Source organism: Ananas comosus, linkage group 10 (genome assembly GCF_001540865.1).
Source record: "Ananas comosus cultivar F153 linkage group 10, ASM154086v1, whole genome shotgun sequence".
Classification (NCBI taxonomy): Eukaryota; Viridiplantae; Streptophyta; class Magnoliopsida; order Poales; family Bromeliaceae; genus Ananas; species Ananas comosus.
This window is the reverse complement of record NC_033630.1, coordinates 8,655,029-8,677,585: the sequence shown is the minus strand read 5'-3', so window position 1 is coordinate 8,677,585 and position 22,557 is coordinate 8,655,029. Positions and strand designations below refer to the sequence as shown.

The 22,557-nt window shown below is 38.4% G+C and overlaps 1 protein-coding gene across 1 annotated transcript; it reads left to right on the top strand.

Annotated features, from left to right (window-relative positions):
* Positions 2,947-12,876, top strand: LOC109716547 (delta(7)-sterol-C5(6)-desaturase-like). Its single transcript, XM_020242055.1, has 3 exons — positions 2,947-3,364; positions 8,235-8,540; positions 12,254-12,876. The coding sequence occupies exons 1-3, from the start codon at positions 3,142-3,144 to the stop codon at positions 12,541-12,543; spliced, it is 819 nt and encodes a 272-aa protein (XP_020097644.1). The 5' UTR covers positions 2,947-3,141; the 3' UTR covers positions 12,544-12,876.

Below are 22,557 nucleotides of genomic sequence, written 5' to 3'. Positions count from 1 at the left end.
GTCTTTTGGAAAACTTTTAACAAAGGATGTGCCTTTGGAAATAAGAAATTTTTGCGATGGTGCTCCCCATCTTTTGGAAAATAAAATGTTTTAGGTCTTTAGGCAAATTATGTAAGTGCTTTTAAGTATAAAAGTTTACATTATTTTTATGACTTGGTATATTGATAGATTTGATATTGTTGACTTTATTATTCCTATTATTGATATGGCTTTATTGGACCCAGCCTTCGAGATAGCTGGCGATGTGTGCATGGAGTGCAGAGCAGGGTGATGAGTAGCGGGCGCTATGGATTTTTTTACCACCCCCTCCACTCTCGTACATTTGTATAGAGGGGAGGGTCACCCATGGCGTTCGGCTTCTTCCGCTCCTCATGAGTGGCCTAGTCCTTTTCGATATATTGTTATGCCTAGTCACCCTTATGTCATCCTTGTTATCATTTGCTTTCTCTACATATTCCATTACTCGTCTATATGATTTATGTCATCGTTGTTATTATGTACTTGTCTTACATATTTTTGCTGATGGCGATGACATTCTTCTTATATTTTGTATGGACCCATAGTTTGATATCATCGTTCTGTTCATATATCTTTCTTGGCATTCATACGTACGTTGTTGACGATGATATCCGCATACGCAGTTGCCCTGTTAGTCAGGTTTTCATGGGTTAGATTTTGGTGACGAGAGAACCAGTCGTGGCGTCTGGAGTTCGGTTACGGTGATGATGAGAGGTCACGTATATTGGGGAGATCCCGAGTGCCCAACAGTGGTAAGTTGGTGAAAAGGCCTTTTCTTGTGAGGAACGCCACCTAGTCTGGCGGTCACAAGCACTTTACGCTGCTCATAGCCCGCTAGTTACGTTATACGAGTTACTAGTTGGCAGCCGTTGGTCGGCTGTTAGGACGGGGGGTCCCGGGTAGCTGGCGTATCCAGCAGTTGACATTTCTTCGTGTTCTTGGCTGGTGAGTCCAGTTGATCCTACCCTGTTGTAGCTGTAGGAGAGTTTGTATACGTTTATGACGAGTTACTTGGTGTTCCTAACTGGTGAGTCTAGTTGATCCTATACTTTGAGCTGGTTAGTGCAGTGTTCATGTCCTATACTTTGAGCTGGTTAGTGCAGTGTTCATATCCTATACTTTGAGCTGGTTAGTGCAGTGTTCATATCCTATACTTTGAGCTGGTTAGTGTAGTATTCATATCCTATACTTTGAGCTGGTTAGTACAGTGTTCATATCCTATACTCTGAGCTGGTTAGTGTAGTGTTCATATCCTATACTTTGAGCTGGTTAGTACAGTGTTCATATCCTATACTTTGAGCTGGTTAGTGCAGTGTTCATATCCTATACTCATTTCATATTAGTAGGCAGCCGTTGATTGGCTGTTAGGGTGGGGAGTCCCATATGGCTGGAGTTGCCAGTAGTCTGTTGTTTCCAGCTCCTTGAATGGCTTATTCAGTGTTTATGACTTATGATCTTAGCTGGCTTGGATTTTGCATCTTAGTATTTCAAAACCTGTTTCTGTGGTTGGAAACATTTTAACTGATAGGTGTAGATATGCATAAATGTGAATCTGTGGTGAATGATGTATGAATATATATAACGGTTGGTTATTTGTATATTCATTTGTTGTGGTTGTGCCTGGATGACTTCTTGTACTTGTGCGACGCCGTGCAAATACAGGGGAGACTCTGTCCGTGTGAACAGTGGATTTCCTGTATTTGTGGCGGATCTGGCATACTTTGGGGTCAGGTTTTCAAAAAAAAAAAAATTCAGACGCTTTTCCGCTTTGTTTTAAACTGAAAAGGGACCCGGAGCGTGACATTCGGCTACAATGCTATTTACAGCACCAAGCACTTGGCGCTACCAAATTTTCTGCCATTAGATCTATCCCTATCATCCTAACTGTACATCGTTTTATCAAAGGGCTAAAAACTTAATAGCACCAGTAACTTGATGCTATTCATAGTATTATAGCCTAGTTATATATGTTAGTATGCATTATTCTGCGAATAATGTCCGATTTATATTTGAATCAGAATCTGTTTTAAATGGATATACTAATGAAAATTTAGTATTCAACGTATATCCATATATGAATTCGTATCCAAAAACAAATATGAATGCGAATATGATCTTGTCAAAAGTCCGACCAAATTTGACCGTTTTGTTTTCACTCTTATATACAGGGGTGTCAAACAGGCTACGGAGGGCTCGTGGTTTGGCACATGGCGGTCCTCGTCAATGTGCGGGTCTGACTGTGCCACTGGGCCGGGTATTGCTTTCTGCGCCACAGTCCATCTAAGCAGCGTATATCGAGGAAGGCCCGGCTCGACACCCTTTTTAATTAATTTATTTAATTTTAAATTATTCATACAAAGATAATTATAAATATTTAAATTTTAAATAATTTAATTGGAATTTATCTAAAATTATTTAGTGAATAAATAACTATATAAACTGTGTTAAATTAATATTAAAAATTTTAAAAGTAATATTATAGAATTCCAAATATTTATTTAAAAAATTAAAGAAAGAAAACAATCTATTAGGCAGTTGGCAAACATTGCACGGAATGACCCAGAGTGGCCTGGATGAAGGGCCATGCTGGACCAACACTATAGAAGAAAATCAACCTTCACTTGTAGATATTCCCATTGGCCTAGTTGGGAACATTTCTGGATAAAAACCACATTACACTTGCATAGAAATAAATAAATAAAAATATATATAACCAAGAATGTATAGAAACACCCTCGTAAGGGGTAATCGAAATACGAACTAAATTGCAGGGGACTTTTGTAATTTAGCGAAAAAAAAAAAAAAAAAAAAAAAAAAAAAAAGAAGAAGAGGGGGAGTGGGGGGATGAATGACAACGCAGCTCGTACACCGCAAAAAATCGTGCACTCCGGTTTCCGTATCCCCGCTGCGTGGTGATGACTCACACGACCCGGTCACAGCACCTCCTCGAGGGTCCCTCTCTCCCTCTAAAAATCCGCAAAAGAAAAACCGAAGACAGTTTTACTCGGCCGTCTCCTCTGCAGCAAGCAACCCGAGGACTGCCAGCCCGGTCGGTTCCCCAGTATATTATATATTATATATTATATCATCGGGGTGGTGGTAAAAGCGGGGGACGGCGGGGCGATGGAGGGGTCGCAGTACCTGCAGCTGTTCGCGGAGGAGACGGATTGGTACAACGACATTGTGCTGGGCGCGCTGCTGCCGGGCGGCGCGCGGAAGCGCCTTCCGCGGCCGCTGCAGTCGTGGCTCCGCAACTACATCGGCGGCACCCTCGTCTACTTCCTCTCCGGATTCCTCTGGTGCTTCTACATCTACTACTGGAAGCGCAACGTCCACGTCCCCAAAGGTCTCCTCTCCCTCTCCCTCTCCCTCTCCCTCTCCCTCTCCCTGACCGGCTCTTGATCTGAGATTTCTTTTCCCATTTTCCGTCGGATTTGATATTTTCTCTCTGAGTTTGGATCGCAAATGTGTGATGCTATCTGTTGGTTGGAAGTCTTGCAGTTGTTTGTAAAATTGCTCCTTCTTGGGATGGAGGATGGAGGGAGGAGTAACACTGAGATCTGTTATTTGGCCAATTTCTTCCATCCCTGCTAAGTACTGTTCTTCTTTGTGGGTGTCTCGCCCTAAATCAAGTAATCAGGAGTTGAAATAGTGGTTCTGCCCTCGACCACGATAGCGTTGGGGAGAGCCACCGCCTAGGACTACATTTCGATCCTTCCATGAAGATGCCTAGGCAGCAGATCCGGGTGATGATGCTGATAGCAATAATTTTTACTTTCTAATAAAATTGAGAATGCGGCCAAATCACCAACTACGTTAACATGCCGGCAATCTGCATTTTTTGACTCGGGAAATTTTAGTCCCTAATGGTGTTGTAGAAAGTTCCAGAGTAGTTTAATTTTTTCTTGTCATTTTACTATTACCAACAAAATTTGCAACGGATATGTAATTGGTGGATATGGGCTTTTGGGAAGTTCACTAGAAATGCCGTATCACGTAGCTTAACAGGATGGCTCTTCATTTGCTATAGCATCATTTAAGAGTGTATTTTACGTGTTCTTCTGGGTCATGGTGTTGCATGTATGTTTCTCTACTCTGTAGGTTTTCTATCCGATCTTTGAAGGCAAAAAATGTTCAGCAGCTGATTTTCTTCACTGCTCACCTCTCTCTCTCTCTCTCTCTCTCTCTCTCTCTCTCTCTCTCTCTCGGCCCCTAACTTTTTTACTGAAAAGTGTTATTATACATTTGAGTTTCCATTGACTAATTTAGGTTCTCAACCCATGTTGGTCTTGCCAGGGATGGGCACTTTGTATAACAGGACCCTTGCTAGCTCATTTAAGTTAATGATTGTGGTTTACAATTAGAATGATGTAAATATGTTTTAGTCTAGTGTCCTTTAGTGATCACTGCCTTGTAGATTGTCTAGCGAGTTTTAGATCTTTCTTCTCAGAGTAATTTGCTGAACTTGTGGCACTGTACATTTCCTCAACTTTTAGTTTTGTTATCTTCAGCTATGATTTAACCCAATTCTTTTATTCTGTTGATACTACAGTTGATAAGAATACTGTATTAAGTAGTGAGAGTACCTCAATGTGATTTAATGTGATCAGAGATCTAGTTGCACTGGTTTGTAACCAATAATGCATCATAGTGTGCAGCCTTGTTGGTCTTTATGATGGATCTACTCATGACACGGTAACACTGTTATCCTCTGCTATTGATAGTTTGATCTTTGTTAACAGAGAAGTGGAAAGAGGAAAAGAAAGAGACTCATTTTTTCTTTGAAATCTCTCTCTTGCCACCTCTTCCTGTTTCCCTTCTGTACCCTTTCCTTTTGGGATAATTGGTTGGCCAGCATCTCTTTTATTGAGAACGCCATGATAGGTTGTCATTAGGTGGAATATATTCCCAATCCTTGTTTAATGATGGGATTGTCTGAGCTTATGTAGTGATTAGCTTGTTTAACAATATCACTCATGTAATGTGATGATCAAGGATTTAAGTGCCTATCGGCACGGGCCGTATTCATCGTGCCGTATCGTATTAACAAGATATTGGCACGACACAATCCTTGTGCCGATTACGCAGCTCAAAACCCTCTATTTTTTAAATTAGTAAGTAATTTTCCTTGATGTTATATTCACTTTTGCTAACATATTTTAAATTAGTCGCCCATTAATGTAGGAAACTGAAATATAACTAATGGATGTCTATTACTTTCTCATTTTGTCAATTATGTGTAATCATCATTTGTTCTCTAGCATCTTCATATAGTCAGATGGATTGGGGGAATTGAGATAAACTGGTCAAGTATCTTTTTTCTAATTGGATTGTTTCTTATGCCTCCTTGTCTGGTTTGTTGCTACATGTTATTGTTACTGTTGAGCTAATTATATTGGGCCTATTTGTTATTTGGGCCTTACTATTTGGGCTATGTAATTTGGTGAAGTCAAAATCTCCTCTTTCTATATTTTCTTATCATGTTTGTGGGCCCCTATTTGTAAGCTTTTGGATCATGGTTCTTTTGATCCAAAGGCCCATATTGTTAGCCTCTTCTCTTAGGGAGCTAAAGTAGGATATTAGAATAGAGAGAGAAAAATAGAGAGAGAAGTAGAGAGTGAGAAAGGAGTGGGAGAAAAGAGAGAAAACCCTAGAGCTTGGTTTTGATCTTAGTTCTATCAAGAAGGAGGTGAGATCTTCCTTGTGAGGTGTGGTTTACACCATTTGGGTAGAGCTAGAGATTGTTGGAGCTCTCTTTTATACCTTGGAGTTAAGGTGATATTTCTCCCATTTGAATCTCTCTTGTAATCTCCAAATTTATAGTGGAAGCTTCTTTTGCATTGTTCTCCCGTGGATGTAGGCATAGCCGAACCACGTAAATCCTTGTATTCTTGTGGTTTTTGTTTTTGTTATTGCTCTTGTGCTTGACTCTTCATTTGATGCTTAAAGAGAGTGGGTTGTGAAATTGCCCACCAAGTGTTTGTGAAATTGCCACCAATATTTTTCAACCTCATTTGACAACAGTTACTTTTCCGACTTTTGCTGTTACTTGCCTCTCTGGTGGTGGTTCCCACCACAATTGTATAGCATTGGAGGGAGGAATTTTGAAACCGCTTTCAGATTTTTAGACCTTCCAAAGCATGAAAGCAGTTGCTTTTACCTTTTAGACACCTCAATCTCAAAGTTGGCCTTGTAAGTCATGTTTTCTCCTTCAGTTTCTTCCACCAGTTCATGTACCACTTTTGTTTGACTTGTCTTTTCTAGTCTTTTGTCATGACTTTTAGATATGTTATGTGCAACTAAATAATTTTGCATGTACAGGTTATAGAACTACCACCACAAATCTTAGCCCGTTGATTCTCTAATGCTGCTTTTCAGTTGGTTATCCAATAGATGCAAGTAGTGATATAATAATGATTTTGTTACTCCGCATGCATTCAAATTTTCCTTAAGAACTGTGTGATTTCCTTTTGGGATCACCATCTGTATACTGTAAGACCTACACTGCTACTCTAGACAAATTATATTCCTTGAGAACCACTGTATTCTTTCATTCTTTTTCCTGATCTTTGTAGCTTTTATTTCAGGTAACATGTTTGTTGAAATCTTATCATCATCCTTTGGAATTCCCTAAATAAAATTTGGTGCTCATTATAAACAACCAGAAAGAAATGTCTATATTGTTAAGTATAAATGATCTTTTCCGTTCCTATAATATGCTTTTCTAAATAACTGGCCTATCGCACTATAATTGTAGTTCTTAACTTTTTTTTTCTTTTTTGTTCTCAACTTTGTTAACCTCACGATGTATTTATAGGGATACGTTAACACATCTATAAATGTGTACATCATGTACATATATATGTTATATTTATATTAGGTTCGTTGTCGTGCGGGGAATACCGTCACCCTCCAATGTCATTAGGGTTACATCATGTACATATTTATATATGCTATATTTATATTAGGCTCGTTGTCGTGCGGGGAATACTGTCACCCTCCAGCAATGTTTGAAAAGGCGCACCTCAGGTGCGTGCCTCATCGCCTAGGCGCGAGGCGCGGGTCTCGGCGCCTCAGGGAGTAAAGCGCGCGCCTCAGACGCGCCTCGTGATATTTACGTTTAATGTGTTTAGGGTTTGGATTTTCGGGTTTTGGAATTTTTCAATATATTTTAAAATGTTAAGAAATTGAAAAAATTTTTTCTAATTTGAACGTTTTTTTCCCATTTTCTCTTGGTCGTTCTCTTTTCCACCCCGTAACGGCAAGCAATAAGCAGCAGCGGTAAGAAACAAGAAGCAAGTAGTAACAAGCACTTTTAAGTTGAAAGTTGGAACATATATATATATATATATATATATATATATATATATATATGAACATTTATACATATGATTTCTTCGCTTTTTTATGATTATTTTGTTTTCGTATGGCTATTTTGAAATTTTTTAACGTAAAATATACATTTAAATTAGGCTTGTTAAGAGTGTTTTGTTTTTATTAGATGTGCGCCTCACCTTCTTGAGGCGCGCGTCTCGCGGTCCGCCTCGCGCTCAGGCTCCAGAAGGCCTTTACGCCTTTTTGCGCCTTTTCAAACACTACCCTCCAGTGTCATTAGGGAACAGATACTCATCACCCCTGTCCATGGTCAAACCTACCCCATCCTTGTCTGCTCTGCCTGCTGGACTCGAGGTGGATCCCCATAGTGAGTCAAGTCTGTGAAGAAAATTGCCACTGGTGCATGCAGTGAGTATTGAGTCAATTTCAGTACGATTAATGAACCTTCTCTTAACTCTTTTGAATTATGATAAGTAGCATGAGGTTAAACAAGGGCTACATTAAAAAGAAAAAAGAAAAATTTCTTATGCTAGAGGCTTGGTGATCTTTCTTACTAGCAAACTTTAAGCTTGTGTAAATTAAGATTGATGCTCTGACCATTTGAGATTTACATTAAGAGAAATACTAGATGATATCAGTTGCTTAATTTTTTCAAGGGCAGAAATAAGAACAAGTACGATGTCTTTGAAGTTAGCAGTCGTTTTTTACTGAACATTTGTTTGACTTTGAAAGGTTTATTTCTAATCTTCTAGAACAGTTTCCATTTATGTTGAGTTTAAGCTAGACTGACTTCTTTATTATATTTTCCTTACAAAAGCAAGATGCTTTTGCATATTATAAACATTTTTAAGGCCCTTACTGGAAACTTTTTACTGATGCAGATGCAATACCTTCAAATCATGCCATGTATTTACAAATAATAGTGGCGATGAAAGCCATGCCTTTGTACTGTGCTCTTCCAACACTTTCCGAGTACATGGTAGAAAGTGGATGGACAAGATGTATCTCAAGTATAAGTGAGATTGGCTGGCCAACATATATTGCTTATTTAGCTATATATCTTATCTTTGTTGAATTCGGGATATACTGGATGCACAGAGAGTTGCATGACATTAAGCCATTGTACAAGTATCTTCATGCCACTCATCATATCTACAATAAGCAGAATACTCTCTCACCATTTGCTGGTCAGTTCTCTTTTTCTCTAGCCAAATTTTCCAAGATAACATGCAATATTTGCTAGTTTTTTGTTAACATGATGGTATCTCTACCCCCATGAATGTCATGTGTGCCTATGAAATTTATTTTATCTTTACATGGCTACAACCTGCTACTGTTTTTACTCACTATGAGCAGCTTTACATAAGACTATAATACCAGTTAGGGCTTCTTGCGTTGTACCTTGCAAATATGTGAAATTGCACAAAGGCTCCTGCAATGTGGAAATTTACGTTCATGCCGCTGAAAACCTATTTATTTGTGCACATACCCAATCAGATTATGTATGCAAAAACATTTTGCATAGATACTGTAGTAGGGAAAGAATCCTAGGGCATACCTGCAAATACCTACTTTGCTGGGGAATTTGCTCAATTTTGCATATCTACAGTTGTTTGTAATGCAGAAAATACTGAGTTATTTATTGGGGCATTTTTGTTGCCTCTGGGGTTCAGTTTACTTGCACAGAATTATTTGTTTTATCTAAATTGCGTTAGTAAAGAACTATTTCCATCACAAAGAAACTAGAACATTCTATCAGAAGTGAAGCCTTTTCCAATTTGGCAGGTTATGACGGTAAGAAGATAAGATTAGAATAAGAAAATATCTTCTGAAACGTGTGCATCATCAAGTTCTTGAATTTTCTTTTTGCCTATACTAATATTTTGTATAAATAAATAACTGTTCAGCAGTGTGTAGGAACTTCCTGTTCTATTAAGAATATAGTTGAATCTTTCTATGGTATCTTAGAGAAGGGATTGTGAAAGGATGGTAGTGGCTGATGCTTGAGTGGATGGGTTTCAATATAAAGGGCTTTGTGGAAATCGTGTGTAGACTGAGGCTGTTTCTGGGAGAAGATATTGGTGATGGTGCAGTAGAAGTGCTTCCAAGTTCATGTATAAGTCTAGCACTATCCTTCACCAGATTTTCCGTAGTTATGGTCGTAAAGCAACTGAACATTCATTGATCGGTTATCTCACTTGTAATTTGGTAAAAAAGATTTTATTACAATCCTACAGATATGCTTGCATAAGGAGTTGTTGAACATGAGATCAGCATAATCTATGATTGCTGGGCGGCCACGAAAAAGCTTGCAGAAATTCATATGGATTGTCCCAATTCCACCATCTATAAACCCCGCCGTTAGTTTCATCATAATAGTTGGTTTTACAAGGTAGGGTCATTGGGGGAAAAAACAAAAGAAAGAAATAAATGTTAAGGAAAAACAAGATGTTAAGGCCCAAATTTCTAGAAAGGGGAAAATGTGACTCAAAGTTGCCGAAAGAAAGAAATATGGCTTCGAAATGCAGAATCACAACTGATTGAAATGCACCTTTATCCCAATGAAAACTGATGCATTTTAATGAGGTCCACTAACGTAGAGTGAAATAAAGCATAGTAAATGTTATTCCTTTACATATATATGCCTGATCATGTAAATAGAGGTATAAAGTAGTAACTTAATGTCTAAAATGGCTAATTGATTTTTGTTGTCTTAAAATTTCCATTATGATGTCATGAATATAGCTTATGTAGTGAAGTCAGTATAAGCTAAACCTCTTGAAGCTTCAAGATCAGAGATGCTCTATTTTATTTGCAAAGTTTCTCTTTCTATGTGAGGCATTTCCTTGAAATCTCTTCTCAGTAAGGAAGAATTATGCGTTTAAGGATTGGTTTCACTGTGTTTAGCAACAAATTTAACAAATGATTACTTTTTCTTCTGAAATATTTAAGATGAGCAATCTAAACAGTCCTCCTTAGATGACTGTTGGAAGTAAAAGAGAGAATAGAGGAAGAAGAAAAAGGAAGAAAATTCGTTGGCTAGCAAATTTTCCTCATTCTAACTAGTTCTGTCCCTCAAAAAAAGGTTGCAAGGGCATCATATATAGGCGAGACAGCCGAGCTAGGGTTCTTATCACTAGGGGCTATCCTAATATATTTCCTACCTTAATTTAAGGCCTACTCATAAGAAAATCCAAATTTAACTTTGATGGAATTTTAGGTTCTTCATCACATCCATATTTGATATTAGAAATTCATGAATTTTCACAAGTGGCCACATATTCTTCATGGATAAAAAGAAATAAAAATCACGGTCAAAGATTTCATCAAAGTTTATGTTTGACCATTAATTTGATGGTCTAAAACTTGCAAAGCTGCCGAACCGTTGGTAGCATCTAGTGGTCTTTGATCTGGACGATATGCCGGCAAATGGAGTCTGTATGAGGGAGATATGACATTCTGAAGTTGTAGGTGCTGCATCCACTGGCTCTTTTTCGACCAGTTAGTCCCATTTTCCCGGACAAGTTACCGAGCCATCTGCGTAATACAGCTGTTTATATCTGTATTCGTCCTGGCCGAGATACCTGGTCACAGCATACAACAATTCCATGATTCCTGTGCATGTTTCTTCTGTGAGAGGCCTAGGTATCTATGTATTCTCATGATTCAGTAAATATTTCATTACTATAACCGTAAATTAAAAGGCAAATCAAAATAATTTCTTTTAGTAGAGATCATCAGTGGTTACTTTTGGCCATGCTATTACTGTTTAAAATTTTTATTCTCTAGTTCCAAATTTTCATTTCATTTCTGTATTGTTAAAATACACATATAGTGCCTTCTAGCTTGTTGGCCTTCTATTGCTCTTAGTTGTAACTGTGTCAACTTAATCTTCCCCCCCAAGGATGTAAGGGCTATCATGGAACAGGTAGTGCGAACATGTTATCCATACCACACGGCCTCGTATTGGTACCACGGTTCAAAACCCTCCATATTTTTCTCAAAATGATCAACTAAAACAGTATGTATTCCACCCATTCGACTATTCATGCATTTGAATGATCTGAGTTTGATGAGACGGACGGCAAATGTAGGAACTTTTAATTTTCCTAGCTTGTAACACTTGTTTTCATGAAACTATTTTATGAAAGCAGATGACATATAGAGACAAAAGATATAACATCTATTAGTTTATTAACTCTTAAGCATTTTTTATGCACTTGCATAAATCTTTTGGAGAAATTTTTATGAAAATGAAGTTTTCTTCAAATTTAATCTTCAATCTAATAAAGTATTTTATCAGTATTAAAAAATTACTTAGAATTAGCAAATAATACAAATAGAGATTGCTATCTAGCTTTTGTAACAGTTGTAATCGACTTTTATTGAAAGCCTGTTATAACAGTTGTGACAAACTTTTATCGGAAAAAAATAAGACTTCCATGCGAAAGTGGGTTAGCACGGGTTTAATGTGCAAGCGGCATGTTGGCGCATGATGTATGCTGGCGTGCCACTGTGCTATGTCGTACTGTGATTGGTCTACATGTCACAGCACTTCAAATGTTGCTTAGATGCTATGTACTTTGGTCCTGGTACTGCTTAATTGTTCTGCCATTCGTCATCGTACATGTGGCAGCACTTAAAATGTTGCTTAGATGCTATGTACCTTAGATGCTATGTATTTTGGTCCTGGTACTGCTTAATTGTTCTGCCGTTCGTCATCACTTCCAAATGTCGCCGCTGCAGCTGATTTCTTGCCATACCACCACATCATAATATTTTATTGGTAATGATGATATACCGACTTACAGTTTATAGAATCTGCAGTGCTTGTACCATTGTGTTTCTCTTAGCTTAAGAATATGCGAGTAGTTAATTCTCTTTCTTTCGTCTATCTCAGGGTTGGCTTTCCATCCTTTGGACGGGATATTGCAGGCCGTGCCCCATGTGGTAGCCCTCTTCCTTGTTCCTGTCCACTTCACGACACACATAATTCTTCTGTTCTGTGAGGCTGTTTGGACGGCAAACATACATGACTGCATCGATGGCAAGGTGTGGCCCGTCATGGGCGCAGGCTATCACACTATTCACCACACCACGTACCGCCATAACTATGGCCACTATACCATATGGATGGACTGGATGTTCGGAACCCTTCGTGACCCTGAGGAAGATGTTAAGAAGGCATAGTCCCACAGATTTTGGTGTTGGTTTGCTGCATAGCTTTTGGTTCTCTAGTGGGTTGACGAGCTGTTGAATCTTTGTATGATGTTGTTCTAAACTTGATAGAATGTTTGTGGATTTCATATGAATCTTTATTTCAACCTGTATAATGACGCAGGAGTTCCATCTTAATTTGGTGTTTGGATTGTTGAACAAGAGAAGGGCATGGCATAAAAATCTGAAAAGGGGGTGACAACTGAATGTCTGTGGGGCTGACAGGAAACCCCCTTGCCAAAACTGTGAGGAAAAAATGTATAAAACATATTTCATATTATTACCCATTTTGATTTGACTACCTAATTTTTTAAAATTTTGATTTTATTTATCCAACCTTTTTATATTTTTGATTTGAACCAGTCAGTGACTCTAATTTCAAAATGTCTTTGTCTTTACAAGTTTTATTGGTATATTATATATAATTTACATAACTATAAATTTATTTAAAGTAAGTAATTAGTTTAAATTTTGTATCCGAAGAGTTATTAAATGACTTAAAATCAAACAAATCAAAAGGTTGGATACCACAATAAAATTTTGAAATATTGTGTAGTTGAATCAAAGTCGTCTAGAGTTTCTGATAAGTTTCATATATTTTTTACCAAACTATAACCTTGTTGATGTGCTGCTCTACAGTTTAATAGTGCTGGCTAAATATTGTCGCACAATATTTTTTTTCTCAAATAGTTTTTCGTAGTTTGTTGAGTTTCGTGCTGAATTTCATGGCCGTTCTAATATTATATGTCGTCAAAGTTTCTTCTTTGCAGAGTTCTGTTTGTGTAAGCATAAGACATTTTGTGAGACTTGGCAGAGACTATGTAAAGACTTGGCAGAGACTATGTAAACATAATTAGATTTTCTAATTGGGATTCTTTTTTCTTTTTTTTTTAATTTTTTTTATTGTTAGGCTGTGACAAATCCAGTTGGTATAAGCCCAGCGTCTTATAGTTGTTATACTGCTGTTTTTCTCAATGTCGAAATAAATGAAAAAACAGAAAAAATTGTTCTGCTTTATATTCGCTTTTCTTCCATGTAAGTTCTCAGCTGGGTAGTATTGATGTTGGGCCTCAGCGGAAACACTGTAAATAATGGCGAAGAACTAGAACATTAGCTCCACAACATGGCATATACATATGCGTACATGTAATTAAATAATATAAACACGTATGTGGCATGTATGTATGTATATGATATATTATATTCAAAAACATAGAGAGAGATTTCTTTATATCGCTATTATGAAAGGTTTGATGCTTAGCACTGTCCTTGCTAGTAGATTTCAAACTTCACTTTCAAATTCCAAATTTAAAAGTACTACGGTTGGAGACCAACAAATGACCATGTATCATGTCTAATAAAGTCTAGATTTCTTGCTGTTAGCTTTTCTTACTCTGAAGTTGCATTGCAATTTCTGTAGCCGAGACCTGAGGAATCTTGCGCATTACTTCAAAGGATACTGACTTCCATTCTTGTTCTAGCTCTAGTGCATTGAATTTTGTACTTTGATGTTTTTCGATGTTTGTTTTTATATAAATCAAGACATTAGAAAGAACTTTCCAGGCAGGTGAGTGCTTTTGACTGTTCGCTAAGCTTCGTTAGAGCACCCATTTCCTCCAACTGAGGTCAGTTCCAAAATCTCCGAAAAGTCACTTTTTTCGTATTTATAATATTTGTTTAAAGAAAGATTAAAAGGAGGTTTGCTAACTTGCTGTTATTAACATTTTGTCAAACAAATAATAGCGAATTTTCTTATGTCTAATCTTGCTTTCGCTTGAACATGCTTTCACCATAAACATAAGTTTTGTGTGGATAAATAAACTTGAGTTTCATGCCCATTTGTAGAATAGCATTATCCATTCATAACTTAGTCCACTTTCCATTGTTTTCATTTAGAGAAGTACTGCAATGAGGCCAAATTACAATTCAATTTTATGAGTCCTTTCAATTTATGGGGCTTTTGCTTATATACCCCTTACTACTATTCAAAATTTTTAAATTCATCCCTCTACCCCCAAAATACCCTCTAAACTCCAAATTTCGTTAGTAAACCCAAGGAGAAGGGGTAAATTTGAAGGAAATTTTGGAAATAAAAAAGGCTTTTTTGGTCCGCTAGGAGCATATTAGATATTTTTGAAGTTTTGAAGAGGATATACTAAATATTATTCCTTAATTTTTATAGGTCCTTGAAATGTCATAGATCATATACCAGCAGATTATTATATTTTGATTTGGAGATCTTGGTGCTCAAATTTAGCTTAGGATGGAGGCACCAAGGGGTGCTGACCATGTATATATATATATATATATATAGCTAGGCAATTAATACTCTCTCTCTCTGTCTCTCTCTCATAGATTAGAGGTTGTGTAGTAATAACCAGAATTCCATATCATCGACATATCAACATTCCGCCTACTTTATAGCTAAACAACACAAATTAAGTGCAAAACTGACGAAAAATATAAATTTCAGAAAACAAATCGAAATTCAGATATCAAAGTGGCAAATATCTTGCTTGCCTGATAATAGGGACAATCGGCCCAATGTCCCTGTTTCCTTGCAATAATTAGGTTAAAGCTAGTAGTCCCAAACTTTAGAATAGGATTAGTTTTAGTCGTCAGATATTAGATATAACAAATCCTGGATGTAAAGTATTTGCCTAGATTTTGTACTACTGGCCAAAGTTCGAGATTATTAGCCCTAAAACTAAAAACTCTAATTCATTGCTTTTAATTCTACTATACAGTGAAGATGCTTGGAGAATGTAAATATAATGTTTTTCCAAATAAAACTATTAGAAAGTGTTTCAAAAAATAATTGTATTTACTAAGGCACGGCCAAAAAATTGTAATTTACGTTCTTTCCATTTATATGAAGTTTTACGAGTTGGCCCATTCTTGTACCTACGAACAGAGTGGTTAAACAATTTCCCGAAAGGATCGATGTGCCCCCCACGTGACTTATTAAAGTTGATCATTGAACTTTGATCTTGATTTGGGATCAAAACTATTTTTTTCAGTAAAGAAAGTAAATAATATTACTCAGTTACTGATTAAACTCTCAACTCATAACCCTTCAACTCAAAATAAAGGGATAATTTCATACAGCTCCTTGTAAACATATTGAATAACAGATATATTCCTATAAATTAGTACAAGTTTTCAGATTTGTCCCTTCAAAAGTCCAGTGATATTCATATTTGCCCCTATGGTTTGTTACGGGTTGATCCCGCACGTAAGGACGGGAATACTCCTTCGGGTAGTGGCTCGCATACTTCCGGATTGATCAAATCTTTATTTGGATATTTGCGTTGATCTATAAGTTCGATTTTATTTTTATCACAAAATTAGTTAGATTACTAATCATGATCGAATTTTCAGTGCAGATTTTCCCTCACAATCTAAGGTATAGTTTCCAATCTGATTGTGATTAAAAATCTAACGAGTGCTAATCCATTAAAGAAAAAAGATATTGCATATAATTCTTGTTTGACAACTTGATTGTATGATTGTTATATAAATTTAAATATTTTGGGATTAGCATTTTAAATTGTTAATTGTGTCGGATCGTTGGCGTTAACTATTATTCCCAAAAGCTCGAGCTGTTAGAAATACTTAAACAAATTAACTTAAAGCGTATAGATACAGCGCCCACGGGTCTCGATTGTGACTCGGCCCAACTAGCCTCACGCTACTTCGAACATGACTCTGCCTAATCCAGCCTCACGCCATGTCAAATAGTGACTCGGCCCAACCTAGCCTCCCGCCACAAAGCAGGATGCTAGCCTATTTAAGCCAACAATACCTTCTCCAGTACCTGCACACATTTGCAGTATGCAGGAATCGAACCCGTGACCTCTGGCTCTGATACCTCTTGTCGGATCGTTGGTGCTAACCATTAATTGTGTCGGATCGTTGGCGCTAACCATTAATCCCAAAGCTCGGGCTGTTAGATATATACGCAATCAATTCACTTAAAGCGTATAGTTGCAGCACCCACGGGTCTCGATTGTGACTTGTCCCAACTAGCCTCACGCCACTTCGAATATGACTCAGCCCAACCCAACCTCACGCCATTTCAAAAGGTGACTCGGCCCAACTTGGCCTCTCGCCACAAAGTAGGATGCTAGCCTATTTAAACCAACAAATTGCATATCTTTACAATTCAAATTGCAAATCTTTGTTTACATATAACTTTTGTTGTATACCGTTGTTAAAAAAAAAAAAGAGGGTTTAATTTTTCTGTATTAAAAAAAGATCATTACTGTTAAAAGAAAAACATTTAACCTTTCCTGTTACAAAAAGGAGAGAGGATTTTACTATATATGTCACACCCTGCCGTCCCTTCCCTAAATAGGTGGAAGAAGCCCCACACAGGCGCGCATGCACCAGACCCGCCGAACGGACAAAGTTTCACCTACCCGCCCACGGCATCACAATCGGTACAATTCAAAACATTCCAAACATGAATAGAATTTATACACAAATTGTATAAGGAAAGCATCATAAACATAAATAACTACGTTATTACAAGCATTCACATTACATTTTTGTTTCCTTTCCAAATACAATAAAATTGTTATTACAATTTCTTTTCATTCTTTTCTTTCTATACCCTTAAGCTACTCTGATGCAGGGTACATCTATCTCTGGTCACAAGTGGTAGGATGCTATCTACTGAGCTACGCCCTTTTCTTGCGCCGCTGCACCGCTTACGTGTGAACCTGACAAATATAGAGGTGAGAACTATAAACATAGTTCCCAGTGGGTATGGGCATCCAAGGAAAGAGCTCAACCTACTAGGTCGAAAGGAGGCAATATAAGCGAGTTAGTCCAACATATAATGTAATATCCGAGATTTTGATCAATACAGGAATTTTGAATTTTGAATTTTTGAATTCGAATATATATATATATATATATATAGAGTGCAGCTGGGGTGCTTTTAGAAGCATCCCAGCTGCTGTGTTTATAATTTTATAGCCCTTAGATGTTTTCGAGATTCGTGAGAGAGAAAAGGTGGGATTTCACGGAGGCTATCCTACACGGAGCAAAACAGAGTGAAATGGATGCTCCGTCTGTGACACACTCACCCTTTTTTTCTTTTTCTTCTTTTTTGGCCCCATTTCAACCCTTCCCTGTGAGTTCTCTTTCTCCACATCCCTCACCTAACGCTTTCTCCTTCCTCTTCACCCACCTTGGTTGGCCCTTTCTCCTTCCTCTTCACCCACCTTGGTTGGCCCTTTCTCAGATCTGCTTCGTAGACGGCGAGGCCGAGGGCTCGGATCTGCTCATACCCTCCCATTCCCTGTGAGTTCTCTTTCTCCACATCCCTCGGCCGCCTTTCTCCTTATACCCGTGTCGACGACGATGGAGCCTACGGCGATCCGTGTCATCCCTTCGCTCTCGACCTGCTAGCTGCTGCACTACCCGTCAATCTTTCACCTAGGGCTCGGATCCTTCGCTATTCTCCGAGTTTTGGAGTCGATTTGAGCAGGTAATTTTTCAAACTGAAATTTTTTTATTTTCAATTAAAATAGACTGAGACTCTTCAACTATAGCCTATATTGAAATAGCTTCTAATCAATACACCTAAACTTTTATATATATTTTTTAACTAGGTTCTTATCTTTTGTTAAGTTAAAATAATTAGTTAAAAGTCAATAAATTGACTAAAATTATTCAAATCAGAGGAATCAAAAGTGAGGGGGTATCAATAAAAAAAATGAATTTCAGGGAACCTAGTAGTTTAAGAATAGTTGCTTAATGAGAAACTAAATTACTTTATAGGCATTTATAGTTTTCAAGTAAGAACTACTTTAATAGAAGAAGAGAATGGAGATTTTTTCATAGTTTCATTGTATATAGTTTATAATTTCTTTACTTAAAGTATTAAATATCTTATTTATTTTAAATCTTTAAGAAGAACCTTCGTGTTATCATCTATTATGGTGTATATCATTTTGTGCAGGTTACTAATGGCATTTTCCGCACACTCTCCTCAAAACAAAACAATTCGGTGCAACTGCAATGAGATAGCCCTCATAAGAGTTTCACAGAAACCTCAAAGCAAAGGAAGAAAATTCTATGGCTGTCCAAACTACGGAAATTAATGCGGATAATTATTGCGACTTTTTCATGTGGTATGATAAAAAATTATCAAAACTAGAAGAACTATCTGATGAAGGAACTTCTAACTTTTCAAAAGTGTGTGAAAATCTTGGTGCAGAGTCAAGAGTCTCCTCCCAAAGAAATTCACAAGAATGGATGCAACAACACATAAATTATGAGTTAGCCAAATCAGCTGAGCGTATACAAAACCTGAAAGTTAGGATTGAAGAAGTTGAAAGAAAGATTTACTACATCCTTTTCCTTATAGTGGTTTTACTTGTTAAAATAATTTTTATGTAGTTTCTAATCTAATAGTTAGTTGTGTTGAAGAAAAAATATTTTGTATTCTAATATGTAATAAAAGAGATGATGTTACTTCTTTAGTGATTTGATATTCTTGAGATTTTTGTTTGGTGCCATTTTTCTTTTCTTTGTAAATTTTAAAACCTTTTTTTGTAAATGAAAAGGATGATGTGAATATTACTTGGCATAAGAAACAGTCCCAGATTCACATAACATAGTGTTGACGTCAAGTGCCAGGTTCATCATGTATATGTAGTGCTCATATGTTTTTATCCTATCCATGTTACCACCAAAGAGATATGTTTCCCTGTAGTGGGAGCCAGCGTCGGGCTCATCGTTCCACTAGCTGATCGTGCGAGGATCGTTTCAGATCGATCTGCGCTGAGGGAACGGTGCTAAGGATCGGAGAGGACGTCTACCGAGACATTTTTGTTGGTGGTTTTCCCGCACTCTTGATAATTGTTATCAAGGGTCACCCATTCGGCGGTCGGAGCCGCTTAATGTGGTGATCCGAGTACTACATGACTTTCATTCATTTTGGCTATTTACGTACTATATCTTTATACGTCACGATTGGTCATTGTCCGTTCATAAGTTGTACATTTGTACTAAAGACGTCATTACTTAGTTGACTTATTATCTTCATGGCTTTGATGATATTTGTACTTGTATTTGTATTAGTATCTTCACATTCATGATGACATGTGATGTTGACTATGAGTAAGTAATGATAGTAATAGTAAAGGTGAAAGTAAAAGTAAGTGATCCTGGATGAGTTTCATCAGGTCCAACGCGGCGCGGATTACCGGGGCACCATCATATGTGAGGGGTGCCGTTAGGTGAAGCCGTGGGTTAGGGCGTGTCCGCTCGTTGACAGCGCATCCGGTTGAGGCCTCACGGTCGAACATCCCTCGATGGGAGTGTTCACACACACGCTTACTCGTGCTACCGTTCGTTCGTTTCAAGTAATAGGTGTACAGAGTTAAAAGTATAAAAGTGAACGTTTCAAGAATGGGAGCTAGGAGACTAGCCTTACAGTTATGTGTTTATCATTGTTTTCGATCATAGGTGATCATACCGTGATAGTTGTATCAGTACTCGTACAGTTTCAAGAGATGCAATCTCAGTCCTCTTACAGTAACAAGAGATGAAATTTCACGTAGGATGTGAACAAGTATTCAGTAAGTTGACATAACTTATACTTATCTTTATGAAAGTACATATATATATACAAGAGATATAGTATCTTTGTATTATTTAACTAGAAGACTAACAAGATGACTTGATTTGTTCTTATGAAATTACGTACTCATGAAAATACGTACTTGCGAGTAAAGTGTATACTATTTGCAGTACTACTGCTTAAGGCTCAGGAAATTGTTAGAGTATCCATATATTAATTTGGTGCAGATATTATGTATATCTTGTATCCCCTCGAAGTGAACGAGACCAATCCAGGCTGGGTGGATCATAATCCGAGGTTTAGTCAGGTTCTTCAGAGTTCCTAGTCGAGGTGATCCAGAGTTAGAGCGACTTGTGCTTCGTGTTTCTAGCATAGTTTAGTGCTAACTTTACAGGTTAAAGCCGCGTTAACGTGAATTATGTATCCTTATCGAATTTAGGGACAAAACCGAATCAAGTTATGGAGTGCAATTCGAAGGTCTTCCGGGAGGTTCCGGTTTGCTTCCACCAGGTTCCCAGTTTATGGGAGAGCGACGCTTGTTAAGGCTTTGCTGTAGTTTGAGTAGTATATTATCGTTAATACCAGCCTTAGAACGTTAAAGTCGAAGGATTGACTTTAAGAATGAATGGAATCCCATCTTGTTGAAGGTTTGGTCGAAGTTGCTCATGTGCAAGTTGAGTTGCTCCGAGCTTCTGGACGACGCTTCAGTTGCATGTTTTGACGTAATTGTTCAGCGTATTCCACGGCTTTAGCGAAGTTTTACTGGATGAATTGAGATGGCTCGAAGTTTCATCGTATAGGGTCTCAATTTCTCCAATTCAGTGTCGATTTTTTTGAGTAAATATGAACGACTTTGGAGTCTTCTTATGTCGATCTTCGTATTTGAGCTTTAGGTATGAGTTTCGCTGATTATCTTGCAGCGATTGCTTTTTTCACTCGGCTAATGGAAGAGTTCGAAGGTTGGTCACTGGACGACCAGGTCCCGACGCTTTTGGGCAGGTTTTGTGATGGAGTGTGCAGGTGTTCCCGCGACGCTGCGAGCGGTTGTCGCTTCTTGTTCGCGCCGCTGCTTTTGCTTGTTTTAGCTGCTAAAGAAGCATCTCTCTCTCTTTGGGATCTCTCTCTCTCTCTTTCTCTTCCTTCTCGTGAAGAGACTCGAGTGTGTACGTATAGACTTGTAGGGACCAGCTCGACCCCAGATTATCTATCCCTAGTTCACACTTTAATGGTTTTGTCGGGACGACGGTGCTTAGACGGTTACGACATGGCCATGTTCCACTACCGACATGGCCATGTCGTTCGTCTTTTGGGACTAAAAACGGTCTCGTTACGTGAAAGAGTGAAAATGGGTAGGTTAGTGAGAGATTGAACAAGTTTTTGAACAGGTTCAGTTAATCTTGTACATCTTATCAAGGTGTGTAGTAAGGAGTGTGAGCTTAAAGCGTTAAACGTTTTTAAGTCACATAATGTTAACCACTTTGGAAGTCCTTATGCGCCAGTGGGTGGCGCTTGAGATATAGGGCTGCCGCGGATAGACGTATTGAAACGACAGAGCTGACGCGGTACTCGTTAGAGAACGATCGTTCCGCCTGAAAGAGAAGGCGAAGAGCGTTTTCTAGACCCGGCTTGAGTCGTGCGAGCGGTTGTAGCGAGGTCACATATCCTCTAGCTGTGCAGGCGGGTATCTCTCGGAGCTTGCCACGGTAGAGGTGTGATTGTACTATTGATAACAACATCCGCTTGAGCCGGTACCCATCTACCAGCGTGGTTGAAGGGAATATCAGCTACTGTGTGCGAGCGTTGTATAGGAGGTCTCAAACTTATCAAGAGAGACAAACGGGTAGCCAAACTCCCACTTTACGCCACGATTTCAGCTCGGCACACGGTTCCTGAAGGACGTCCGAGAAGGTTTTCACACTTCACTTGGCCCCCAGTGCTAGACTATGCTAGCTAAAGCCGTGGGGTGCGTCAGAGTGATAGAGCAGCTCCATATGGACGCGATTGAACAGTGGGCTGGTGCACCACACCTAGCCGTTCTTTACTCGGCTGAATCAATTAGCCAGGTGTTAATGGGTTTAACGTAGCACCGGCGGGCAACTCGCTCCGTTCGGCTGGTGCTTTAGGTAGCTCTATAGGAGGGTAAAGGTTTGCCCCTAACCATCCGAAGCTTCGAAAGGGCGACCTTTAGCTGCGAGACGAAAATGAACGACCGTGCAATTCGTGAAGCGGTGTTTCGCGGGTTATAGTGGGAAGTAAGGGCCGGTGGTTATCACGTAAAAGTTAGGAGCTATGTAAAACCACGGCGGGCCCACTAGTCGTATGCCTCTAGACACACGAAGAACATCTTAGTTAAGCGCTTCGAGAGGTAGAAAGCCGTGTGTGGTAACCAA